Raw genomic sequence first — 25,783 nt, 5'->3', positions numbered from 1 at the left:
AATTGCTTTGTAAAATCTGAGTACGCGTCAGCTTTTAGTCTTGAATTCTTGATTATATTATGTTCCAATTCAGCATCATTCTGATATGTTATTGACTTATATATTTCCATAATTCAATGACTATTCTGCTGTATTTTGAAAACACTTGTATCAATAAGGTAAATTCTATACTTTGAGTCCTGTAGCTTTTCAAACACAGACTGTGTCTTACTCATCTTTTGATCCTCAGAATTGGGCACATATTGGGCACTCAATAAATATCTGTTAAATATTTTCAAACAAATCCTTATCTCCAAAGAGTGTACCCGCTCATCAAAAGTAATTGCTCAAGAGTATTTTAAGAATCTCATCAACAGAGTATTTGAATGAAATTGAAAATAAACAGATATTATATAGCTGAAAAGAAGCCAAAACTGTTTAGTAAACTAGATTTAAAATAATGTTTGGCCTTCTAGTCACCATTGGTCTTATAAGACACACTATTTCTAAATGTTTAAATTATTTGAAACAGGAAAATTTACTAGCTAACTTTGCATTTTAGTGACCAAAATTAGACTATTATTTCCAGTCTAGAATTTTCCCAGAATACAGGATTCATATCTATAATTGTGTTTACACACTAATGACAGATTATCTATAAAGAATTTTCATGTTGGGGCGCCTGGGTGGCTCAGTCGGTTAAGCGGCCGACTTCAGCTCAGGCCATAATCTTGTGGTCCGTGAGTTCGAGCCCCGCGTCAGGCTCTGTGCTGACAGCTCAGAGCCTGGAGTCTGTTTCAGATTCTGTGTCTCCCTCTCTCTCTGACCCTCCCCTGTTCATGCTCTGTCTCTCTCTGTCTCAAAAATAAATAAACATTAAAAAAAAATTAAAAAAAAAAAAAGAATTTTCATGTTATCTTTTTGAGATGGTGGCACCACTTGCAATGAAATAGGTTCTTAATTTTTCATGTGTCCTTTCCAAGGACATTAAGTTGATGTTCTGGGGACAGTTATCCTCTGGAGAAGTGTAATAGCGTCAGAGTATTTGGAGTACTTGGGCACTTGGAAAGAGCCTACATATGAAGAGGTATATGGGCACTTGGAAAGTATATGGGCACTTGGAAAGAGCCTACATATGAAGAGGGCCGAAGTAAGGTAGTGAATAGGAAATAAGTACGTATTTGACAGATGGGAGAATCCATAATTTTATTGGCAATAAAATCAGTAAAGAGGTACAATTAGAGTAATCCTGGTCCATACTTTGCAAAAATAGCAGCACTGCACTTACTCACACTCTTGTCTTCCTGCTCAAGCCTGTTGGCCAATTATTCTGTTAGGAGGTAGTAGGCTTCAATTGACAGCTTTGCTGTAGACCAGCCACTCTCAAAGTGTGGTCCAGGAACCCCTGGGTATTCCTGAGACCCTTCCAGAACCTATGAGGTCCTTCCTTTTCTAACTACATTATCTGTCGGAGGCTGGATTCCTTTCACGTACTTGAACCAAAACAACACATGGCCAAAGACTGAATGCCGCAGTAGATATGAGAATCTAAATATCTTCTGTTGTCAGGCATTAAAGAGATTTGCAAAACTAAAACAACACCATCCTTCTCACATTTTTGGTTTGTTTTGGAAAACATTATTTTCCATAAGATAAATATTTTATGTTATGTAATGTGTTATTATTTTAAAATAAATTATATATTTAATTACCAGTTTTATGTTCTAATATGATAAATAGCAATTCAAAAGGTCTTTGGGGATCCTCAATAATATATAAGAGTGTAAAGGGACCCTGAGACAAACAAGTTTGTGAACCACTACTCTAGACAGAATGCAGTGTGAACCTTCTTTGCCCTGGATTGTATCCTTAGCTTAGTTGCTGAAAGCACTGGTCAAATAAGGTCAAATTCATATATTCAGTCCCTGTGTGATCAGTTATGTGCACTTGACTCTCATGGTAATCATGATAGGCAAGGAAGCTAAAAAAATTAAGACATTTAAGGTGATAATAACAAATAGTATTAATTAAAGACCAACTGTGCACCAGGCCATTTCTAACTGCTTTGCATATATTATTTCCCTTAGTCTTATCAAAGGCTGTACATGTTAAATTTTACTACTATTCTCATTTTACAGATGAGTAAACCAAGCTACAGTGTATTTAAGCCTCTTGTCCAAGGACGCATAGTTTGTAAATTGTGGAGACATGTTTCGATTGCAGACATTTTGGCTCCAGAGTCTGAACTCGGAAATCATCAAAGTATATTGATTTGCTCATAGAAAGTGTTAGATTAGATCTAGCTCCAAAAACTTAAAAAATACATACAGCATTCTACCCCTAAGTCAGCACCTTCATCTTCATACATGAAAGACAGCTTCTTAGATATGAGTGTTTATTCCCATGATCCTTGCAGTATGTCTTAGCTGTTTGATTATAATATAGCTGAACATTTCAAAGTCACCCACCATGTTGTAACTACTGCACATTCTAATGGTTACCTTAACTTTGGGATAAAGTCTACTCTTATATGTTGAACTTTAAGTAATAAAAGATAACATCCTTCTTTACATTTACCATGTGTTTTCATTGTATTTTTTGAAGTTTTAAAAATTTCTTTATTTTGAGAGAGAGCGCATTGCGTATGTGAGCAGGGGAGGGGCAGAGAGAGAGGAGGGAGAGAATCCTAAGCAGGCTGTTCGCACAGAGCCCCCAGGCAGGGCTTGAAACCATGAGATTATGACCTGAACTGAAATCAAGAGTTGGACACTTAACCCATTGAGCCACCCAAGTGCCCTTCATAGTATTTTTTAAAAGACCTCTTGCACATCTGGGCATTACTTGCTCTTTCTCTCTCTCTTCCATTTTATTGCATTCAATGGAAATACGTTGCATCTTCTAATTACACATCTTGTTCAGGAAAATGTAAATGACACCTGGATATTATTTAATATTCCCAAATCATTCTATCTGTAGACCTACCCATCTATTTCTGACTTCACTAGTGACCTAAGCTTATTTTAAAATATGGGGGTTTTTTTTATTCATTCAAAGAACTTATTTAGCTATATTTTCACCGAGGGGTTCTAAAATCCCTTTGTTGATGATAGGGTCGAGTAACAATGAAAAATTAAAATGGAAAAAGCAATAGCATTTTGGTATATTGGTGTTATTGAGTCAGTATGAAACTGTGTTCCCCACAATCCCCCCCCCCAAAAGCAAATAATTTCATTCCAGCTGCACCATCTGGCACACAACATTTTAGGATGGTAAATTCAAGAACCCTTCATCTCACTAGCTAATGCCTCTTCTCCCTCTGGTGCCATGGACCTCACCCTTCAATTCCTCTGGGCTTTTATCCCCAGACCTCTAATTATCTGACCAGGAAGCTAAGTCCAGTGTATTGTGATTTCCTGGCTGATCCCCACCATACAAGGTATATTTATGCAGTGGAAGAAACTATGTATATTCACAATATTAAGTCTATCCACACTAAACACCAAGATATTTATTTTCTAACCTCAGAAAGAAAAAGAAAAAAAAAACTGTTGGGAAAATGTTCATCTATTCAAGTAAACACTTTCTCTTTTCTCCTGATACCTAGACCAATTTTAGCTTATCACTGTTTTCGGTTGCTATATTTAAGATGTGAATAGTTCGCTGGATTAAATATTTTAGGACTCATGCCAATACCTCCTACATAATAAGGATCCTTAGGCATGAAGCCCTGTTCTGATTCATAACATACCAAATAAATGGAAAAATCCCAAACAGTTGATGTGTCTTATATAATCTACCATGTGTAATGCCAGAAGTAACTGCTATGTATTTCCTAAGTGGTAAGTAGCAATACCTTCGTATTACAAGATACATTTCTAAGGGACTATGCAGTTCTTTGTGGTTTAGCCAAGTTGTGCAACAACTTGCTGCTTGTTTTAATTTTTTTAAGTTTATTTATTTGTTTGTTTGTTTGTTTATTGAGAGAGAAAGAGAGAGAACGTGGCAGAGAGGCAGAGAGAGAAGGAGAGAATCCCAAGCAGGGTCCGCACTGTCAGTGCTGAACCTGATGAGGGGTTCAAACTCACAAACCTGAGTCGAAATCCATAGTTGGACACTTAACTGGCTGAGCTACCCAGGCACCCCTTACTGCATGTTTTATAAAAAAAAAAAGGTACACACAGACCCCCAGATTTCAGCTGCATAATACTACCCGACTGGGGCTCAGAACAACTTCATTTGATCTCTAAAGAGACAAAGCTGTGTTTCTAGCCCTTGTCATGCAGCATGGGTCACAATGTTTAGATGCATCACCATGCCGCACAGGATGCATGAGATAACTGTGTATGTAGGGAGTTACAAGATGAATGGTAGTTTGGGGAAAGGAAGGGGGAACAAGTAGACATTGGAGATCCTACTCTTTATTGGAGTGTGGCAGGAAAATCTTCAGCCAAGAACTTATACTAGTTCAAACCATAAAATCATCGACCGCTTCCTTCTTGCTCTTGTACCATGAGGTAGGGAGAACATAAAATCCAGGAATCCTGATTTCTACTTTCAGCAATTTCTTAACTAGTTAAACAAATCATACTTCTCTTTGCTTCAGTTTCCTATTTGTACAGTAGAGATGATGCAGTAATCTACCTCAAAAACCAAAATGTGTTTTTAAAAAAAGAAATGTACATTTTTTTGTAATACAAAGCAAAGCTCTATATTAAACCAAGATTTAATCATTACTATACTGAATCTTTACTTTCCAGTTTACTAGTTCAGGGCTATGTCTCTTCAGATTATTTAGTACATATTGTTGAGGTGAATCAAGGGCACTTCCATAAATTACTCTCCTGCTCTACCAATTATAAAAAAAAAAACAAAACATGATGGGGGTACATGTCAACTGATCTTTCCAGGGGTGGGAGAGCCTGATCGCTTAAGACAGCCACTTCCTCCAGTGAACAATGGAGTACGAATTATGCCTCAAGTATTTTATAGGCAGCCTTGCTCATGGGAGAGTAAAAGAGAATTTCTCAAAAGACATGTTCATGTGGGAAATAATTGAGACAGATGAACTAGATGAAGCATAGCAAGAGAAGAGAAGGGATGACTGATAATGAGAAAGTTTAAGACCCCAATGGCTCTATATTTTTTTGTCAGCATTTACCTTTTGCCTAATGAATGGAAAAGGCTTTCAGTCATATGTTTTGGAGAGCCTGGCATCCACCAAATTTACACGTTAGAAACCAACATTAACTGCTAACTACTTTATGCAACCTTCAATTAGATTCTTGTTTTAACTCATTGGGGAAAATAATTCTCTGAAATAAAAATGATTACAATTTCCAAAGGAGCTAAACCTTCCTCATGTTAATATTTCATCTTTGTGGATTAAGGTGGGGGGAAAAAAAGGAAATTCTCCAGGGCTGTTACATGTTCTGAATTGTTGAGCACTGAGAGAGCTGTTGATAGACTTTTTTTTTTTTTTCTAAAGCAACGTATTACCATTTCTCTTGTGCTTCTTCATCCCAAGAGATAACCAGAAATATGTCCAAACACAGCAGAGATATCAAATAAGCCTGCTAATGAATCCAAAAAGATACATTTCAGAAATGATTTCTCCATCTCTGGCTGTCTTCCAGGTTTATTTATTTATTTGGATCTTTATATTTCAGAATAACAAAAGCTAAATGTTTTATGAATTTTAAGGTTAATGTGTCCCTGCTGCATAACTTTACTCATCTGCAAGTGAAGACAAACTCACCCTGTACTGAAATGTCCTTGAATGGAATGAAATGAAGAGATCATGTTGTTTTCACTTTAAGTGTCAAACATATTTTGGCTCAGGAGCCACACACCCCTTTCTACATCTTGTGTTAGGTACTTTGGCTAAAATGGAGCTTTCATTAACATTTTTCCATTTGTGTTCGTTTGGGAAAACACCATTTATTAATCGCTGTGAGAGTACTTTCACATTGTACAGTATCAGGGAGGAACCCACTTGTCATTTAATTGAACCATTCTGTGCATTCCTGACATGATACATACCATTCTGCATCTATATACAAGAGTGTTGGTACATAATCTGTGTACACAGCCCACTATGGTACTCTGCAACATCTGTAGTGTAAGGAAAGTGTTTTAAATGAAAGTTTTCGGTCAAAGTGGTTTGAAATTCTGTCCCAGGCTACTACAAATCAGCACATTAGATTACTATATTGACCACATATTAGGACATACAAAACTCTCCTCTCCTGATACAAATGGCCTTACATCCCTTGAGACGTAGGCGAAACTCGCTCTTTGAAATCTTTATTTATGTTCCCAGAAAATTTCAGACAAACTCAAATAAATCCTGTTTTACAGCTGAACAGAATTGACTTCACGTTGAGAAGTATTAGAAACACCCACCCACCACCAATACCCGATGTGCTTTTTTTTTTTTCCTATGGGAAACATGTTTCTTCTCTGTATTTATTTTTATTTTTAATCAGTCTCCAGGAGAATTTTAGGTCTCTGAATTCTGGGTGAGAAAAGACACTGCAAGGGGCCTGGATTCTGGGTCTTCCTTTTGATGTAAACCAGATCATAGTAGACAGACTTGATGAGAGTGGGTTTTATCAGCCTGGCAAAGTAAATCCTTAAAAACACTGTCTTTATAAAAACAAAAGCCTTCCAGCACTGTATTTATTTTTTTAACCGGTTCCCAGTTCCCTCTACTTAAAGATAAAGATGGAAATGTTGTTTTGCCTTTCAGTTTTAGAGGGGCCGCTGTGCGCAGAAGCCCTGGCAGATCTGAAATGTGCAACAGCAGGGGCCTTGCTGGCAGAGGCCCCAGTGGAAAGATGGTAACCATGCCTAACATGTGTTAGGGGACAGTGACCTCATTTTCAGGGATGAACTAAGGTTAGTTCCAAGCAAAGTCCTTACAAACAAAGGCAGCCTTGTAGCAATGGGAAGGAATCTGTGGAGGCAATCCCTGTCCTTTGGGTGGTTTTGATAGAGATGATTACAAATATAGATAGTCTTTGGAAGCATTTCCCTTAATGCTTAACTAAGCCCTCACCCCCTCTCTCACTCCTCCCATTGCTGATTTATAGGTGGAAACCCACTGGTTTATTTCCAGTAACTAGGTAGCAATTAAATCAAAAAGAATGAAATCTTAATAATCCAAGATCTTCCCTAACTAGAAGGGTTCTAGTTTTTTTTCAAGCACTTGCCATACAAAAGACACACACACAAAATTCCCTTTTGAGATCTCTGCACCTCACCCCCCAAAAACACACACCTAAAAAGAACTTATCTGCTAAGATAAAGACCTAATACCCCTGGGTAGGGGAGGGGGACCAGTCTAAAGATTTGCGGTTGTTTGTTGACAGGAGACAGATTATCCCATGAATGTCACAGTTGTTGTAGGTTGCGCAATTGGTCACATTCTTTTGAAATTGGTCAGAAATTAGATCACTGTGCAAGATATCTATAAAATATCAGCACACAATATCATACTCTAAAATATCTGGAAACTTTGAGAGGGCACTATCTGAATGGCCATGTCTCTGGGTATAAGCTATAATTCCACTCTAGTCTAGTGGGTTAAAAAAAAATCCCTCCTTTGTTACTGCCTCCCCCCTCACATGCTTGAGTAGCCCTGTGGCTCCATGTCCAATCTCAAAGCCTTAAATTTGGAAGAATGTGACTCTCAAGCTATTTTTTTTTCTGTTGAACATTGTTTTATCCCACATAAATATACCAGTCTTAGATTTTGAGGAGTTCTACAAAGCAGTTCCATTTATATTTCAAAACTAAAACTGACATTAAATCACAAATTAAGGAGCAATAGCACAGAGGACGTTGGGATTTTGATAAGCAGCCCCCATACTGTGCAAATCCCCTTCCTGATTGAGAATAATTTACAAATCTGTATTACTTTGTTCACCAAAAATTACTGCTTGATACCACCAAGGAAAGCCTTCCATCTTTCACTTCTGGGTACAAAAGTTTGCTTTAAATGGGGGATATAGAAGAGTAAAAGAGAAGGGTGAAAGGCAATTATGAAAGCCAAAATTTAAAAATCTTAACATTCTCGGGGCGCCTGGGTGGCGCAGTCGGTTGAGCGTCCGACTTCAGCCAGGTCACGATCTCGCGGTCCGTGAGTTCGAGCCCCGCGTCGGGCTCTGGGCTGATGGCTCAGAGCCTGGAGCCTGTTTCCGATTCTGTGTCTCCCTCTCTCTCTGCCCCTTGCCCGTTCATACTCTGTCTCTCTCTGTCCCAAAAATAAAAATAAAACGTTGAAAAAAAAATTAAAAAAAATAAATAAAAATCTTAACATTCTCTTATGTGAAAATAAAAATCTGTCAGCAGACCTTCAGAATGCCTCTCACATTGTTCTTTTCTTTTCCATCCTCCCTTCTATCCCCCCAAAGTATCCATATCACATACAGCCATATTTGTTTATTTTTTATGGCAATGTAATTAACATACAATGTTTCATTAGCTTTAAGTGTACACCATAGTGATTCAACAATTCTATACCTTATGCTTTGCTCACCAAGATAAGTGTAGTCACCATCTGTCGTCATACAGTGGGATTACAATATCATTGACCATATTTCCTACTTTGCTTTTCACCTCCATGACTTATTTGTTCCACAAGTGGAAGTTTGCACCTCTTTTTCCTCTTTCTCTATTTCAGCCATCTCCCCCCACCCCTCCCCTCTGGCAACCACCAATTTGTTCTCCTCATTTAAGAGTCTGGTTTTTGTTTGTTTCTTTGTTCATTTGTTCTTTAGATGTTATATATAAGTGAAATCATATGGTAATTGTCTTTCTCTGTCACATAGAGCTGTATTTTTACTCTCACCTAATTCCGTGGTGCTCACGTCTGGTTGCACATTAAAATCATTTGAGCTGTGTTTATTAAAATGTCTCATCTCAGACCAATTGAATGTCTGGGGGTAGGGTCTGAGTGTCTCATTTGTTTGCTTGTTTGTGTAAGTCTTCCCCTGGAGATCCTTGAGGCATAATAAATTAACAGCCAGTGACCTATAGCTCTTTTTGTCTCCATTTTCTTCTACATGAAGCTGCTGTCAACTAAGTAGGCTAAAACGTAGATTTAAAACTTTCTTCCCACTCATCAAAACCCTGCACTGTGTCCTGATAGCTTTGCGATGAAGTTAAATCAAATTTAAATGCCATTCCAAACCTTCTGTGAACTTCTCCTTTACCAATCTCTCTAGGGGCCTCCCGTTTTCAATAGATTGTCTATTTGCCATTCCTGAAACCTCCCCATTTCCATATCTCTGCCCATTTTTCCTTCCTTCTTTTCTCCACTGACTTGGTCCCCTCTAGAATTCCTGCCTCTCTTCTTGGTTGTTTTCCCAGCCATATTCAGTGTGCAGAAATGGCTCTTCTCAATAGCATCTATAGACTTCATCATCTTCTTTAGGATCTTCTACCTTAAATTCTCATTCCACCTGCTGTCTCCAGCCTTCACAGCTAGATTATAACATCATTGAAAGCAATAACTGTATCCTCAAGGTTGAGGCCAAGTAGATATCACTGCTTAACTGCCAGATATTGAACCCTGTATTGAATATGAATCCTTAATCCTCATGATGGAATAAATAATGTAATACTCACTTTGAAGATTTGTTTTACTAGTTAGAAGAGATATAATATTTATTTCTTGAAGACCCAGACTTGTGAATTCATGATCTACACAACACCATAGTGAGGTTGAGAATGTGGATTTAACTAAACAGATTTATTTATTTTCTGATATGTCTGTATAGATATGCTGGTTGGCATTCACATTTGAATTGGTGTATCCAATGTGAGAAAACTAAAAAATTGCTGCTCTTCCTGGGCCATATTTTCTGAGGTATGGCCAGGCAACAGGTCTGTTAGATCTGGCCATCCAGATCATTCTTCTGCATGTTTTTATTAGAAGAAGTTTTGTTAGAGGTGTCTTATAATCTTCTTGAAATTAACTTCTTGAGAAGCAGAAAACAAGGTTAACAGATGGCCTTTTATATACCAAAATTTATATCAGTAATTATTTGGTTAATTTAAAAAAATGATTCATAGCCAAGAACACTAAAAGGTACATATATTTGGTAAATATTTGAGTGTTACCTTAAATCACATACATGTGCATCCATTTGCCCAACATGGATTTAAAGATGAAGACTTTTCTCAGAGTATGGATCCCCGACTATAATTCTCGTTGGCCTTCCATACCATAAATGCTCTTTCTAGGAGTCCCACTTTTCATCTCTTTAACGGAAAGCTAGAGATTAATCTGTGAAGTAATCTGAGTATAGAATCTTCATGGATTTTTCTGATTTTTATTTTAGCCCCTTACAATCCTCTCATTCCTATCTGATTTAGCAGGAATATTTTTAGGAACTTCTTTCTACTATGTCTTTCCAAAGTATTTAACTTAGTTTTCATAAAAGTATCCTTTCTCTGCATTGTTTTAAAGTTTAAATAATACCTAATTAAATTATGTAATTACAACAACCAGGACCACTGGTCTAAACATGCTAGAAGAAAACCACAACTGACTACCAGTAGGAGTAGGGGTATCTATTTGGGAGTCATCCTGTGTTGGACAAAAGGGGTGAAAAGAACCCCTTTATTGGTGAAGAGAACAATGACCACATTCCAGCAATATCTGGAAAGTTCTAGCAGAGTACCTGTCACTCCGATGACTCTAAATAAACGTTGCTGCTCTTTTTCTCCTTCTTTACTCAAGGAACATGAGTTCTTTTATATTATTCCGGAACATTTAGCCAAGGAAGTATTAGAATTGGGAATAAGGGCAGAGTTCTAAAACCAGGTAGACGTGAATTCAAATCTTGCTTCTGCAAGTTTCTAGAAAACTGCCCTTGGGTAAATTATCTAACCTTTTTCATCTGTAAATAGAGATGATAGTAACACAGACTTCACAGACCTGTGAGACTGAATTTGGGGTGATCTACAGAAAATGCCCCACATATTAGAAGTGTCCAATCACTGTTAATTACAATACCATATTATTAGGTATCAGAGCACTTAAAGACCTCCTGATTCATAAAACACAATAGACTGCAGGCCTCACCTGCATACACTTTCTGACAGTTATTACTGAAGCAGATACATTTCTCCACAGGTGATCCCAGCAAGCATCACAAAAATAAGGTGCTTTGCCTAAGGTGAATTGGGAAACCAGAGTAATCTCAGACTCACTGAGCATCACCCCTTTTATCTTCTCTTCAAGTGTGGAAGAACCCCTAAGTCTGTCCCTGGACTCTTACCTTTCTTTGGTGAAATGGAGAAACAGCAAGGAAGAGCAGACTTTTTTGGTTCCTAATTAAGTTTCTGTAGGATTTCGCTTCCTGAGGAATGATTAGAGCATTGGACCATGCAAGGGATCAGCATTTCTTGGTTCAGCGTGTACTGGGATTCTGTTAGGTAGAACTCTGTCCTGAATAAGACAAGCACCTGCCCAAAAAGACATTACTGTCCAGCTTGATAGACTCACTGGATCCTGAGCAAAACAGAGCACATGCTGTAGGAGTCCCAAGGTCAGGGGAGGGGTGTCATATCTGGTATTTGGGGAGAAAATTGCACAGATGAAGTGACAGTTGAACTGGTCCTAGGACTTAGTTACTACACCTGTTGACGGGGGAGAGAGAGTGAGGTCTACTAGTCAGCAGAGAGATGTCCTGGATGACATCACAGTGACAGGATATTATGGGGCCTGTCTAGAAATAATAAGTGGGAGAAATGAAAAGCTGTCTAGATTGCTGTCAAGATCAGTATTTGTGTTTTTGGTTTGGGTTGGAAGTGTTTGTTTGCGTCAGGATTTAAAGGGCCTTGGAGGCTATGCAATAGCAATTGAATACTGTGATTTAAAAGCAGAAACATTTTTACAAATGAAGCTTGCCATCAAACATCAACATAAAAAGCAGATACTAGTGTATCTACTTGGGGTGAAACTGCAAATAGGCATAAGGAAATCAGCTTACTCCGCCTCACTCTTGATCTTAGTTTGTCTGCTAGGGCCCCACGGAACCACTGGTATTGAGGAAGGAGCCTGGGTTTTTATCAAATACTTATGGCTTTCAATCCTTGCTGCTTACTTATTAGCTGTGTGACCTTGGGCAAGCCACTTACTTTCATGAAATTCAGTTTTTCACATCTGCAATGCAGGTTCCTATCTTGATTGAATTTTTAAGAAATAAACACTAACAATGCATGTGTAAAAATTACATATGTAAAATGCTTAGTGGAGTCTGACCTATAGTAGGCATTCACTAAATTGCACTTACTGTTTTTGTCATGATTTTCTCAGAACCCTCAGTGGCTCCTCAGTGAACTCCTGAACACTGTTCGGTGCTCCTGGAATATTCAGCTAGGGATAGTGTACTGGCTACAACCTCTTAGAGGTTTTCAGAATGATCTGGGCATCACATGGCTAGGGCCTGAACTGGGCAATTAGAACAGGGTGAATAGAAAAAAAAAAAAAAAAGAAAAGGTTACGCATATTCCCAGCTGTAAGGAAAGCTAAAATGTTAGGATAATGATAAAAATAAGTCCTTTGAAGTGCACTTGTAAACTGGCACAAAAGTAAGGGATCTATAGAGGTAAAAATGACATGAAAGCAAGAACCAGTTTTACTTGTCTACATAGACACAGGGCCCAGGAGACAAAGCCTAGAACATGCCCAAATGGGCAGTCTAATAAGAGATCCCCTAATAAACTGGGCTCCAAAGGGTTTGGCTCCCAATACAGGGGTGGACAGGAAATAAATCCACCACATAAAAAGAGTAGCAAAAACTTGCCTGTCTGAATTTGTCACCAGCTGGAAGGGAAAAAAAATCTTCCCTGAGAATTTGTAACCACAAGGAATCCCTCATATCCATACGAGCTTGAAATCTAAATTTATTTGTGTAGTCTTTAAAACAAAACCAAAAAACTCTCAAGGCAAACATTTATTTTAAAAATAATCTTGGGTTGACAGTGCCTCTAAGCAACTGGAAGAAGCAATGTTAAATTCGTTTTTGGAGTATGGCATCCTTAACCCAGGCCTGAAAGAATTCCCAAAGATTAATTTCTAAGGAATATGAAATCATGGTCAATAATCACAAACCACAGAAAGTGTAAATTGGTACAATCACTTTGAAAAACAATTTTCCATTCACTGGTAGAGTTGAGTTAGCACATACCAAGTGACACAGCGTTTATGATAGTAGGTATGTACCTTAAAAATCCTTGCCTGTTTGCACCAGGATTAGAGCCAGAATGTTCGTGGCAACCCTGTTCATAGTAGACCCAAACTGGAAACAACTCAAACATTCATCAACTCCACAGTGGATAAATAGATTGTGTTACAATCATATAATGGAATCTTCTGCAGCCACAGTGATAAATTGGCTGCAGTTATACATGTCAGCATGAATGACTCTAAGACAACATTAGACAAAGGAAGCATGTCACAGAAGGATCCATAATGTATGATTCCATTTACAGAGAGTGCAAAGACAGTCCACTACATAACATTTAGGTTGGGGAGGTTTACATAGATGTTGAGAATGATTAACTAGAACAGAGGATGCCTTTGGAGAGCCGGTCAAAGAAGGGCTCATTGGAAGTCTATGGAGTGCTTGTAACTTTCATTTTTGAGTTTACTGGGCATGAGGCTGTTTCTTCCATTATTTTTCTTTAAGCTGTTCATATATGCTTCAGGCATTCTTTTGTATGTATGATATACATTACGATAAGTGCTTTTTAAAAGGAGGATAAACACTGTAAAAGTCCCTTGAGGCAGAATGTTTGATAAGAAACATACACATAATTTTCTAGAAGAGAGTTTGAGGGAGAGACTAAAGAAGAAATAAGTAAGTAATCAAAGATTCACACTTCGCATCACACACACATACACACACAATCTGTAGCTATTTATGGTGGCAAATGTTAACTAGACCTATTGTGATGATCATTTTACAATATATACAAATATCAAGTCAGTACATTGTATACCTGAAAGTAAATATGATTGTTATATGTCAATCATACCTCAATTAAAAAAAAAAAGATTCACACCAAAATTGTATGCCTGAGTGGCTTGGAAATCTTGGGACCTTTAAATACAAATAAGAAAATGAAAGGAATTTATGATTCACATCTCTGACATTAGTACCTAGTTGCTGCAGCAGATGCTTTATACATTGATCATAGATTATAATGTTTGTTGTTGCAGTGAAGGTCAGGGAATTGGCGGACATGGAAGTGGAAATGTTTTGGGATCCAATGGGTGCAATGTACATGCAGAATGTTAGGCTTCAAGAGAATGGTGGAAACCACGGCAGTGATGAGGTCACTTTGGGAACGAGCACGGGGGGGGAAAGAAATATGAGTTCTGAAAATAGGAAACACCCATTTTTTAGTGATGGGTTGGGACAGTAAGGAACAAAAAAGAGTGAACAAAGACATGAGGGAAACTAAGGGGAAGACTTTCAAGAAAGAGAAGGGGGTCAGTAATGTCAAATGGTTTTACATTAAGAAAAGGCAGAGCTAACGTTTAAGCAATGGGATTCGATGATTGGAAGGTCATCAGTGATTTTGTGCAGAGAAGCTTGACTGATGAACCAGATAAGCCATATTGCCAAGAACTCAAATATGAATTAGTGTTAAGGATATAGAAGCAGTGAGACTAACCCAGACGAAGCCTTGAACATGTTTGATGCTAATAGGGTGATTTTTTTTTAATATATGAAATTCGTTGTCAAATTGGTTTCCATACAACACCCAGTGCTCATCCCAAAAGATGCACTCTTCAATGCCCATCACCTACCCTCCCCTCCCTCCCACCCCCCATCAACCCTCAGTTTGTTCTCAGTTTTTAAGAGTCTCTTATGCTTTGGCTCTCTCCCACTCTAACCTCTTTTTTTTTTTTCCTTCCCCTCCCCCATGGGTTTCTGTTAAGTTTCTCAGGATCCACATAAGAGTGAAAATATATGGTATCTGTCTTTCTCTGTATGGCTTATTTCACTTAGCATCACACTCACCAAAATAAAGTTATAATCATTTATTGAGTGCTTGCTATGCACTCACACTAAGCACCTGATATAAACAAGCTAATTTCATTCTGATACTAGATTATTTTATGCCCATTTGACAGCTGAGAAACTGGAGGCACACGTAAGAAGCTTGCCAAAGTTACTTGATAAAACTTACCTCTAATAAGTGGAGTAGCTAGGGTGCAGGCTAACAGCAGTAGAGAAATAGAGGAGATCATCATTTGCAGGGAGTGCTAGGTAGAAATGTGGGGGAAAGTTTTTTGCTTTGTTTTTGTTTTAAGTTGTTTAAGAAACACCTGAGTATGTCGGTAAGCAGAGGGCAGGACACTAGTAGAGAAAAGGACCCTGAAGCTTACAGGAAGGATGCTCTTACCCTTCATACAGTTCCCAGATAGTTGGGAAAATGAGATAAAAGAAAAAGATTCAAGAATTGGTAGATCAGGTATTAACAGTTCTCAGACATTGCTCCCTGAGGTTTAGAAGCAATGGAGCACAGCTCTATTACATACTCACTGAGCCTCCAATCTACATTTGTTCTGCCAGTCCACTGTCAGCCTGATCTTGAGGCTTCAACTAAACTCATTAAAGGAATTGTGGTCTAGAGAGGATATACCTGAAAGTACTTACATAGTTAATTTAATGGTTGGATGGACGGATGGATGGATGGAAGATGAATGAATGAACCAAGAGTTCGCAAGCATAAACTATGGACCAAACATTTATTAAGCCCTTTCTCAAGCTAGTGATTAACAGCCTAGACTCTGGAGTTAGACTGTCTGGGTTTGTATTTCTGCCACTCATAAGCTGTGTGTCCCTGGGAAGGTCATTCATCCTTTCTATAGCTCAGTTTCTTCATCTATAAAATGGAGCTAGTAATTGTTCTTATTTGTATCAGTTGCTTAGGGCTGCCATAACAAACCACCACAAACTCAGTGGCTTATGGCAATAGAAACTTACTCACTCACAGTTCTGGAGGCCGGAAGTCCAAAATCAAGGTGTCCACAAGGCCACACTTCCTCCAAAGGCTTGAGTGGATAATTCTTCCTTGTGTCTTCCAGTTTCTGGTGGTTCCTGGCATTTTGTTGTTGTTGTTGTTAATGTGTATTTATATTTGAGAGAGTATGTGAGTGGGAGGTGGGGGCACAGCACAGAGCTGATGTGGGGCTCGAACTCACAAACCTTTAGATCATGACCTGAGCTGAAATCAAACACTTAACAAACTGAGCCACCCAGGTGCCCCACCTGGCACTCTTTATCTTGTGTCAACTTAACTCCAGCCTCTTCCTGCATCTTTACATGTTCTCTCTTATGTATCTGTGTGTCTTGTCTTTTTATTTTTTTTTTGAGATATAGTTGACATATACCATTATATTATTTTGAGGTGTACAATATAATGATTTGATATTTATATATTTTCTCTTCTTCTAAAACCATCAGTCATTGATTTAGGGCCCATTCAAATCCAGTCTGACCTCATCTTAACTAATTATTTGTGCAAAGATCCTATATCCATGTCCTGTGTCCTATGCCATCTTCTGGGGTTCCGAGATTTTGGAGAGACACAATTCACTACACTACTTCATGTAAATATTATAAGGACTAAACTAATGTAAGGATTCATGCAATTAATACATACTGTAGTAAGTGACTAATATAATGAAGTTAATGTAAGTACTTGTAATAGTGTCTAGCATATAGTCAGAGGTATGAAGTATTAGTTTATTACTGATGTTGGCACTCAGGAAATGCTTACTCATTCCAATCACTGCTTTCTGCTGAAAATATCAATATGCCAGTATAGGTGGAAATGCTGAGTTATTAGATTAATCCATAATAATACTTGACTCTACCCTTGAAGCTGTTTCCTTGAAAAATACACGTGGTTCGTATTTCTTTTCTGTCTAGTAAAATGACTAAGTAGACAAGACATGAAATGGTGATGAAAGACGTTATCATTTTACAGATTCTTCCTACAGATTTTGATCATCTACGGGAAAAAATGCTGACTGACCTGCTTATATTCATTTTGTGCCAACTGACTCACTAGGCAATGATCTCCTCTGTTTGACTTTTCACGTGGCAGAGCTTACCTTCTCATGAGAGCTGATTTCCTTTCATAGGGCTTTGTCTACAACTGGCTTTAAGAGGCGTTGTTTTGATAGCATGCTTGGGACTAAAACCCAGGCTGTAGTCTGTGTAAAGAGTGACTCCCAAGTTTTTGATGAAATGACAGCTCAGAGACACAACACATTGATATTGAGCCAAATACAAAATATTATATATTTTTAGCATTAAGGAAATAAAGAGCATCATGTAGGTACTAGGGATAGAATTTGAAAAAAAAAATAGGGAAGAATCCATTATTTACCCTGCCACTTAAGCAACATGATTTGGTAAAGTGTAAGAGGGAGGTGAAAGCGAGCCTTCACTGGTGCCAGTATGTTTCGCTCACCTCTGTGCAGCCAGATGTCAGCCTTGACTAGCGCCCCATCCATGTTCAGCAAATATTTGTGGAAGACAGGGCTGCATTGTTTGAAGGTGGTTGAGAATAAAAGGAGGATCTTCTTGGTTCTTCTTCTGAAGGCAGGAATAACCACACTCCCTAAGTTGTCATTTTTCTTCAAGGCAGGCTTCATTTTCTTCCTCTTGCTTTTTCTTTGTATTTTCTTCCTTCTTTATTGCCCATACTTTTTCTTGGAAGTATAAAGTAGCTGATTGTTCTGTATCAGTGTGTTAAGCATGCCTGTGCATAACAGAGGGCTGAGAAAAGGGAAGAAAATAATTTTTTTTGTTTCTTCTCTTTTTCTTAAAGTTCTCAGGTGATAAATTAGCTACCTTAGAGAATTATTTGATACTAGGGTCACTGGGTGAGACATATACAGTGAAGGTATCCACCGGAAAACTCTTAATCATTTATCTACTGCTCATGGATTCATGTTAAACATGTTCTTAAACATGGATCCGTGAGCAGGGTTGGCAATCCCGAGCCACATGAAATCAGTGTGCAAATTTTGTGTGCACGCACAGGTTTGGTGTGTATGTGCAGATTTGGTGTATGTGTGCATATATGTACAGTTGTTGAAGGAAAGGGATTTCTTTGCAACTTTTGTTAGTCTCAAAAGAATCTGAACTCCAAATAGGTAGAGAAGCACTGGATTAGAATTTTTTTATCGTTGTATTTTGTTTTGCTTTAGAGATTCTGGTGAGAAAATTTCGGAGAGGAAAATGGGCAGTATATACAGTTGTCAAAACTTTTCAGATATGGAATCAACTCAGAGGCTTTCCTTGAATTATGATACCTCTGTTTGAACTTCTTTAGTAGCTGTTTTTATGCACTCAGAGTCAGAATTGGGGATGCTTAACTCACAGTTGTTATCTCTGGCAGTTGAAACATCCAATACTGATGTCATTTGTTCCCAGAACAGCCTCAGAGCCCTTCTGGGCAAATTCGCTGATAAGTCATTGAGCAGGCACAAAGAAGATGATGTTTTACGGTACAATGAGCCATCCTCACATAGCTAATATATTTCTAACTGGACTTGAAACCAGACAACCGTGCCCCCAACCATCTCAAAGTAGCAAACCTCTTTAAAAACTGTATTTTATTTTTCTTGAAATTCCTTCAAACTTTTGGTTTGTCCTTTGTCTAATTTGAAGCCATATCTCTTGTCCTCCTCTTACTTAACCCTCTGTTCTGATTAAATGATTTGCATGCTTGACTCACATCCCAATTTTATTTTAGCAATAGCTACGTGTGTTCCCAGATACCAACTCAATGGCTTAGTTTATCATCTTTGGCAGTCAGCTTTGAATTCTAGCAGGTTCTCCATTTAGATAGTTGTGGCTGCTGTTACGAATAAAACTTCCTGTATTGTTGCAGGCAATATTTTAATTAGTACAGTTATTTCCATACAATGTACTTATTTGTTGATTCATTCATTCACAAAACCATTTTTAGGCACCTGCTGTGTGCCAGGATGCTTCTAATTCCAGGGGAAACACAAAAATGAATGTTATACATATAGTCACTGGCCTGCAGTAAGTCAAGGCATGTGGTAACTCAGGCAGGCCTACAATCTGTAAATAAATTGGTTTTCTCTTTATTTAGAGCAGTGGTTCTCAGCTGGGAAAATCCCTCTTCCCCAACTGCCAAGGGAAATTTGGCAATTCAGGATATATTTTTAGTAGTCACAAATAGGTGATAGTTGTTAGAGGCCAGGGATGCTAATAAACATCTACACCAAACAAGACCATCTCCCACATCAAAGAGTTCCTTGGATCAAAATGCCAGTAGGGGTGGGTGGTTGGCTGAGTTGGTGGAGTGTGCAACTCTTGAGGTTGTGGGTTTCAGCCCCATGTTGGGGATAGAGATTACATAAAATAAAATAACATCTTTCTTTAAAAAATGCCAATAATGCTGAGATTGGGAAGGCATGATTTAGACAAAGGAATACTTCTTCAGGGAAAGGTGTACTGCTATAAATGAGGAGGGTGGAACACATAGAAATAGTGGCCTATCCTTTGAAGACCTGAGCAAATCGAATCCTTACTAAATTGACCCACACCAGAACCAAAGACTCTTCTCAGAATGGAATTTCCTTTATCACAATTACATTTCCAAGGATGAAGTAGCACTCCTCAAAGATTGGCATCTTGTCAGCTTTCTGTATGCCTACCCCTTGATCAAGGCTACCTCTGCTTATTCTTAAGGGACTTACAATTTAGAGAGGAAGAAGGACAGGTATACCAAAAACTATAATGCTGTGTGAGAAATACCCAGAGGAGTCAACAAAATTCATGCTTTGTGAGCACCAAGCAATTAATCTCTGACTGGGAGGTCTGGGAAGGCTTTCCAGATGAGGTGGCCTGTGAACAGAGGCTTTGAAGGTATTTGCCAAATGGCTGAAAGAAGACAATTTCCTCTGTTATTTCAGCCATACCCCCACATGATGGCATTGATAACCAATGATGAGATGTTTTTGGCTACCCTTTCAGGAAAACCTGCTTCTATGTTGTTCTACACTGAGCAAGACTCCTTTACAAGTTGTGCAGACCCAACTTTGAATTCTTTCATCTCCCTGTCTTCTTTCCATTAAAGGTTCACTGGTATAGGTGGTTTCAACCCCACAATCAGAAGTACTAGTGTTTAGCAGAAAGGCAGAGTTGTAAGCTTTTGGTGAATGCATTACAGATTTGGTTTTTGTTGCTTTCCAGTTTATATGTATTTATTTATTTGCTCTTGCTAATGTTCCTAATAGAGTTTTCTTAGGTGGTAGCCTTAGCTTGCTTGAAAATATATAGAAAGTACTCTTCACAATTTGTACAGAAATTTATAAATGCTTTTCAGAAACATTCTATGTTCTAACACATGGCTTTGTGCTGTGGGAAAATCCAAGAGAACATCCTACAAATTCCTGTTAAACTAGTATAATAACATTAAACATATTTGTGAACCTATGAATTGAAAAACTGGTGGGGACAGTTAAATATGAAAGAATGGAATAGATGTTAAATTTCTGTAAAATAGAATAATGAGATTTTCATAATGAAACCACCAGGAAGTTATAGGATTTCTCTTTAGTCCCTAGGAATTGTATGTTGATTGAAGGCACCTACATATTATGGGAAATTTTCTCAGTTATGACATCACACAAAGGGTAACTTTGTATACTTGAAACTAACTTTTCAAGAATTTATCCTTTTCCTGGTGATTTCACAAAGACTTTTTAGAGTATTTTCATGTTAGAAATACAATAGTTCAATTTAAAAACATTGACTTTAAAAATCTTTTTAGTTTGGACTATAAGCTGAATTGCTCTAACATGTATATGAGTTTCATTTCATCAAAATGTTTTTCTTTTTTCTTTTAGTCTGATGCCAATGCAAGTTACTTAAGAGCAGCTCGAGCTGGACACCTTGAAAAGGCCCTTGACTACATAAAAAATGGGGTTGACATAAACATTTGCAATCAGGTTAGTTGTGGTTTTTGTTGCTGTTTAATTTTCTAGTTAAAATTTTAAAAAATCCAGACTATAAACTCCTTGAATCTTTCCTTAGTTATTACCAAGACTTTCTCTTTCTTGCCTTTTTTCTTTTTTCTGGCTAAACATCATCAGTCAGATTTTCAAATTACTCTGCTTTGTTAAAGGGGCATTCACACATGTAGGTATGCATTCTTTAAGAATTCTTAAAATTTAGTAAAAAATGATACTAGAACAACCTGCCTAATTTTCAAGTACCTTTATTCCTAATTCAAGATTCTATACTGCACACATACAAGTGATTGTTGGTGGGATATTATCTTCAGAGTTCTAAGTAGACTGTTTGCTGCTCTATTCTCAACCTGCTGAGTAAAGTTTTCCCTTCATTCTTAATCAGAATGGGTTGAACGCGCTCCATCTTGCTTCTAAAGAAGGCCATGTAGAAGTTGTTTCTGAACTGCTACAGAGAGAAGCCAATGTGGATGCAGCTACAAAGGTCAGTATCACATATTTAATGGTTTTTATGTCAATTGACAGATTCAGTAAGGATTCAGCCTTTGATAAGAATCAGGGCAGGCTTCTCATGAGATACTTATCAACCAACCATGTTCTCTTTGGGGAACTTAGAAACATAGAAGGATTCCATATTTTATAAAATGTTGAAATAAAGAGAAAAAGAGGGTGAGTGATGTATCTTTTCATTTTACAGAAAGGAAACACAGCCTTGCATATAGCATCTTTGGCTGGGCAAGCAGAGGTGGTAAAAGTCTTGGTCACAAATGGAGCCAATGTCAATGCACAATCTCAGGTAAACCTACCAACTCTATTGCCAATAAATTTTGTTATAATTTATAAATGTTTGGGTCAAGTCCTTGCTTGGCATATGTATCCTCTGAGAATATAATTCCTAAGAGTTATATTCAATGAACAGTTATGTTGTTGCAGATTATTTAAATTCATATATATCCTCATTTGCAATATATTTATGTGAGAGAGATTTTTAAAAGTCATCCATCTAGAAAGGGGAACCCTCTTGCACTGTTGGTGGTAATGCAAACTGGTGAAGCCACTCTGGAGAACAGTATGGAGGTTCCTCAGAAAAACTAAAACTAGAACTACCCTATGATCCAGCAATTACACTATTAAGTATTTACCTAAAGGGTACAAAAAGACAGATTTGAAGGGGTACATGCACCCCAATGTTTATAGCAGTATTATCAGCAATAACCAAACTATGGAGAGAGCCCAAATGTCCATCAACTGATGAACAGATAAAGAAGATGTGGATTTACAATGGAATATTTCTCAGCCATCAAAAGGAATGAAACTTGCCATTTGCAAAAACATGGATGGAGCTAGAATGTATTTGCTAAGTGAAATAAGTCAATCAGGGAAAGACAGTTACCATATGATTTCACTCATGTGTGGAATTTAAGAAACAAGACAGATGAATATGTGGGAAGGTGGGGGAAAAGAGAAGAGAGAAAAACAAACTATAAGAGACTCTTAACAATAGAGAACAAACTGTGGGTTGATGGAGGGAGGTGAGTGGGGGTAAATGGGTGATGGGTACTAAGGATAAGCACTGTTATATGTAAGTGATGAATCACTGATTTCTACTCCTGAAACCAAATTGCACTGTATGTTAAGTAACTAAAATTTAAATTAAAAAATAATAAAAAATTAAAAAGTTATCCATTTATGAAACTGTATGACTGGTAGTCATAGACACAAATATTTAGGGAATATTTGTAATGTAGGGTCTTTTACTATTTTATCATGCTAGCTTAGGTCCAGCCTCAGTATTTATTAACTTACAAAGGAAATGAGAGTTCCTGTAAGTGAGGAAATGCTCTTAATAGTTCATAATATCTCAGTGCTTTATATAGCTGAAAATGGGAAGACACTGCTTAATTCCTGTTTAGTAACTAAGGCCTCCTTGTTGTTCCGTGAAACAGATTAAAATAAAAAACACACAGAATAAACTTTAAAATTTCCTAAACTAAAAATTCCAGATTCTTTGTATTGGATATACACTAATAATTTATTTAGTAGGTCCTCCTGTGTGCTCTGAGTCTTGCATGAAGTTCTAAAAAGAACACAAGTATATTACCATTTGGTAGACTTTCAGTCTAAAAAAAAAATACTTTAAAATAGGTTTAAAAATTGGTCCTCATAATTCAAAATTTTCATTATTTGAGTTCCCACAGAAATAAGATTGTATAGAAAAGCAAACATCATCATAACACAGAAATATTCACTAAGGACCTGACCATTTTTAAAACTGGCCCTTGCTCAAACGTTCCTTCTAGTTGGATGCTTTCATCTACCCTTGTGTGTAAGTGTGAACTCCAGGAGGTTGGATATTGAACAAATTGATTATGGAACAAAACAGCAAGTTTTGCAAGACACAGGATTGCATGAAGTTAGGGGGATGGCATGGGGGAACACTGGCTGCACAGCTGTGGGTTGTGTTTTTTTCTGGCAATGTGTGAAGAATTAGGATGATTCTCTGATAAGTGTTTCAAGTGAGAATGAGTTGAAATCAAATGGTTTAATGATTTAATCAAAGATTAAATTACCCTCCCCCCCAAAAATTAGGTGAGGTCTTTGGTTTGCAAAACACATTTGCAAAAAGACTGTATTTTTACTTAAGCAGTGAAAATAAAAAGTGAAGGACATCAAGCTACCATATAATTTTGTTGGAAAAATTACCCTTTTTTTTTCCCACGGAAATCCTATTTGACTTAGGCTTTGTTCATTGTGAGAACTTGTACATGCATCCAGTTATAGCCAATATTTGCTTAACTCCTAAACTTGCTTTTACAGTTTCTAGTTTTGTCTTTTACAATAAAGTCTCAAACTAACTTTTTTCATTTTAAGTGTACTTGATTTCCTCAGCCTTTTTCAGTACTGATTATCTTTGGATAACAGGATCCTCCTATATTTCATGGGTCCACAGAATTGCAGTGACACCCTCCATGGTTAGTAACATGGTTCCGATGCTGTTAAATATCAGTGTCATGGAAAAACAACTGTGTGGCACTTCCAAACATGTGCTTTCATGTATATCTGATCTATTTTTTTTTCTAGTTGCTTGTGGTTGGACCTTTGATCCATGGTCTATGCCCCTTTATTCTGATTCCCTATGAAGGTTTACTTGGACCAATGATGCTTTTCCAGAAAGGAATGTTATAAAATTGAATATTGACAAGTAAAATATTTTGAAAGAGATACAGAACAACTGACCATAAGCAAAGCACCATGCTTTTAAAACATTTTTTCAAACGTCCCTATAACTTTTTACTGGAAAATAACTAATGTTAAGCTCTGAGAGAGTGAGAGAACTCTTTAATCCATTTTTTTCATTTCCTTTCTCCCCCCACAGAAGAAGACATAAGCCTCCTCCTTTTAAGTAATGTGCATATTCTTGACTGTTCTTTAGAGCACCCAGAGTTTTAAACCTCCTTGACAATGAGAGACTCTGCAGTTGAAATCAAATCCTAACCAGATTTGATTTCAATTGATACACATTCCCTGCTGATGACAAATGAGAAGAATAGAGCCCATGGAATTTCTTGTTCCTTACAGCTGTGCTTGGCGTGCCCTGCCCCACAGTTCACAGTCAAGCATGGCGCCTTCATTTGGACACCTGTCCCCGTGTGCCTTCCGAGCTGTGCCATTCCGTGAACAGAATAAGTAATGAGATGGTCGTGCAGCAAATGGGTTTTCCATGATAATTTCTGGTGGGAGTACTTCAATAGGAACTCTTACAAAGAACAACTGAGATCAAATTCCATTTAGGTGTCAGCACAGAAAACATCGCAGGAATGTTAATATTCAAGAAAGACCACATCCCTAAGTGAAATTTTAACCAAATAGGTAATATTTAGTAGCCAACAATAAATAGTATAAAGAGAGCCCCCCTCACCTTCCTTGTGTATAAAAGTTATCCTTATCTTGAAAATAAAAGTGAAATTGGGCAACAGCAAGTTCTGATCTTATAAACTGAGGGTCTGTAAACTAAGAATTTTTAGATGTCACTTTAATTCTTGTCATTGCCTTGATGTTACATCTTACTAAGTTAGTTAACTCTTTCTTATCTTACTTAACATTCCAGAAATGATTTAGGCCTACCCTGAGAAAGAAATTGGGTTGAATAATTAAATTGTGATTATAAAGAACTCTACTATGATTAAGTCCATAATACTTTGTACTAAATACAGCAACAATGATTACTAGTGTTTGCAAGTGTAAACTCTCAAATTACCACATCAAATGACATCCCTCACTCTTTTCTCCTTCTCTATCTTTATTCTGTAATATAAGGCACCGTGTTCATAAAGAAGCAAGGTCTGTTTCAAATATTATTTTATCATAACTATCAAAGTATTCTAAGTGGACAAGTTTTCATAGTGGTATTAGCAAAGACAAGACCTTTTGCAGGTATTTGGTGGGGGTATTTTTTTAAAAATTTTTACATTGTATTTATTTAAGTTATGAATAGGTGATATATTCACATGGTTCTACCATCAAAATGCATGGAAGGACAAACTGGAAAACCTCTTCCCACCCCAACCCCCATCTGCCCATCCCCACCCATCTGCACCCCAGGGTGAAACAGGTAACTTCTGACTAGGTTTCCGTGTTCCTTTTCAGAAAGGACAAGACCTTTCGATTAAACCAGTGCCTCCTTGGTCTTTTTGTGTTTTTAAATGTTTTCCTTCGGTGAGGAGGTCAGGTCTTGAGGAAGTCAGAAAATAGGTG

General features: G+C 37.5%; 1 protein-coding gene across 4 annotated transcripts in view; it reads left to right on the top strand.

Moving 5' to 3' along the window:
* The window catches only part of ANK3 (ankyrin 3), a 679,804-nt gene that overhangs the window by 427,302 nt on the left and 226,719 nt on the right, over positions 1-25,783 (top strand). For all 4 annotated transcript variants that reach the window (XM_053207647.1, XM_053207648.1, XM_027062065.2 and 1 more), the window contains 3 exons: positions 20,906-21,007; positions 21,414-21,512; positions 21,726-21,824. In XM_053207647.1, coding sequence (XP_053063622.1) covers positions 20,906-21,007; positions 21,414-21,512; positions 21,726-21,824 — 300 coding nt within the window. The remainder of the gene's footprint in view (positions 1-20,905; positions 21,008-21,413; positions 21,513-21,725; positions 21,825-25,783) is intronic.

This window comes from Acinonyx jubatus, chromosome D2 (genome assembly GCF_027475565.1).
Source record: "Acinonyx jubatus isolate Ajub_Pintada_27869175 chromosome D2, VMU_Ajub_asm_v1.0, whole genome shotgun sequence".
Taxonomy (NCBI): Eukaryota; Metazoa; Chordata; class Mammalia; order Carnivora; family Felidae; genus Acinonyx; species Acinonyx jubatus.
Note: the sequence above shows the minus strand (reverse complement) of the source record. Positions and strands in the feature narration are given on the sequence as shown.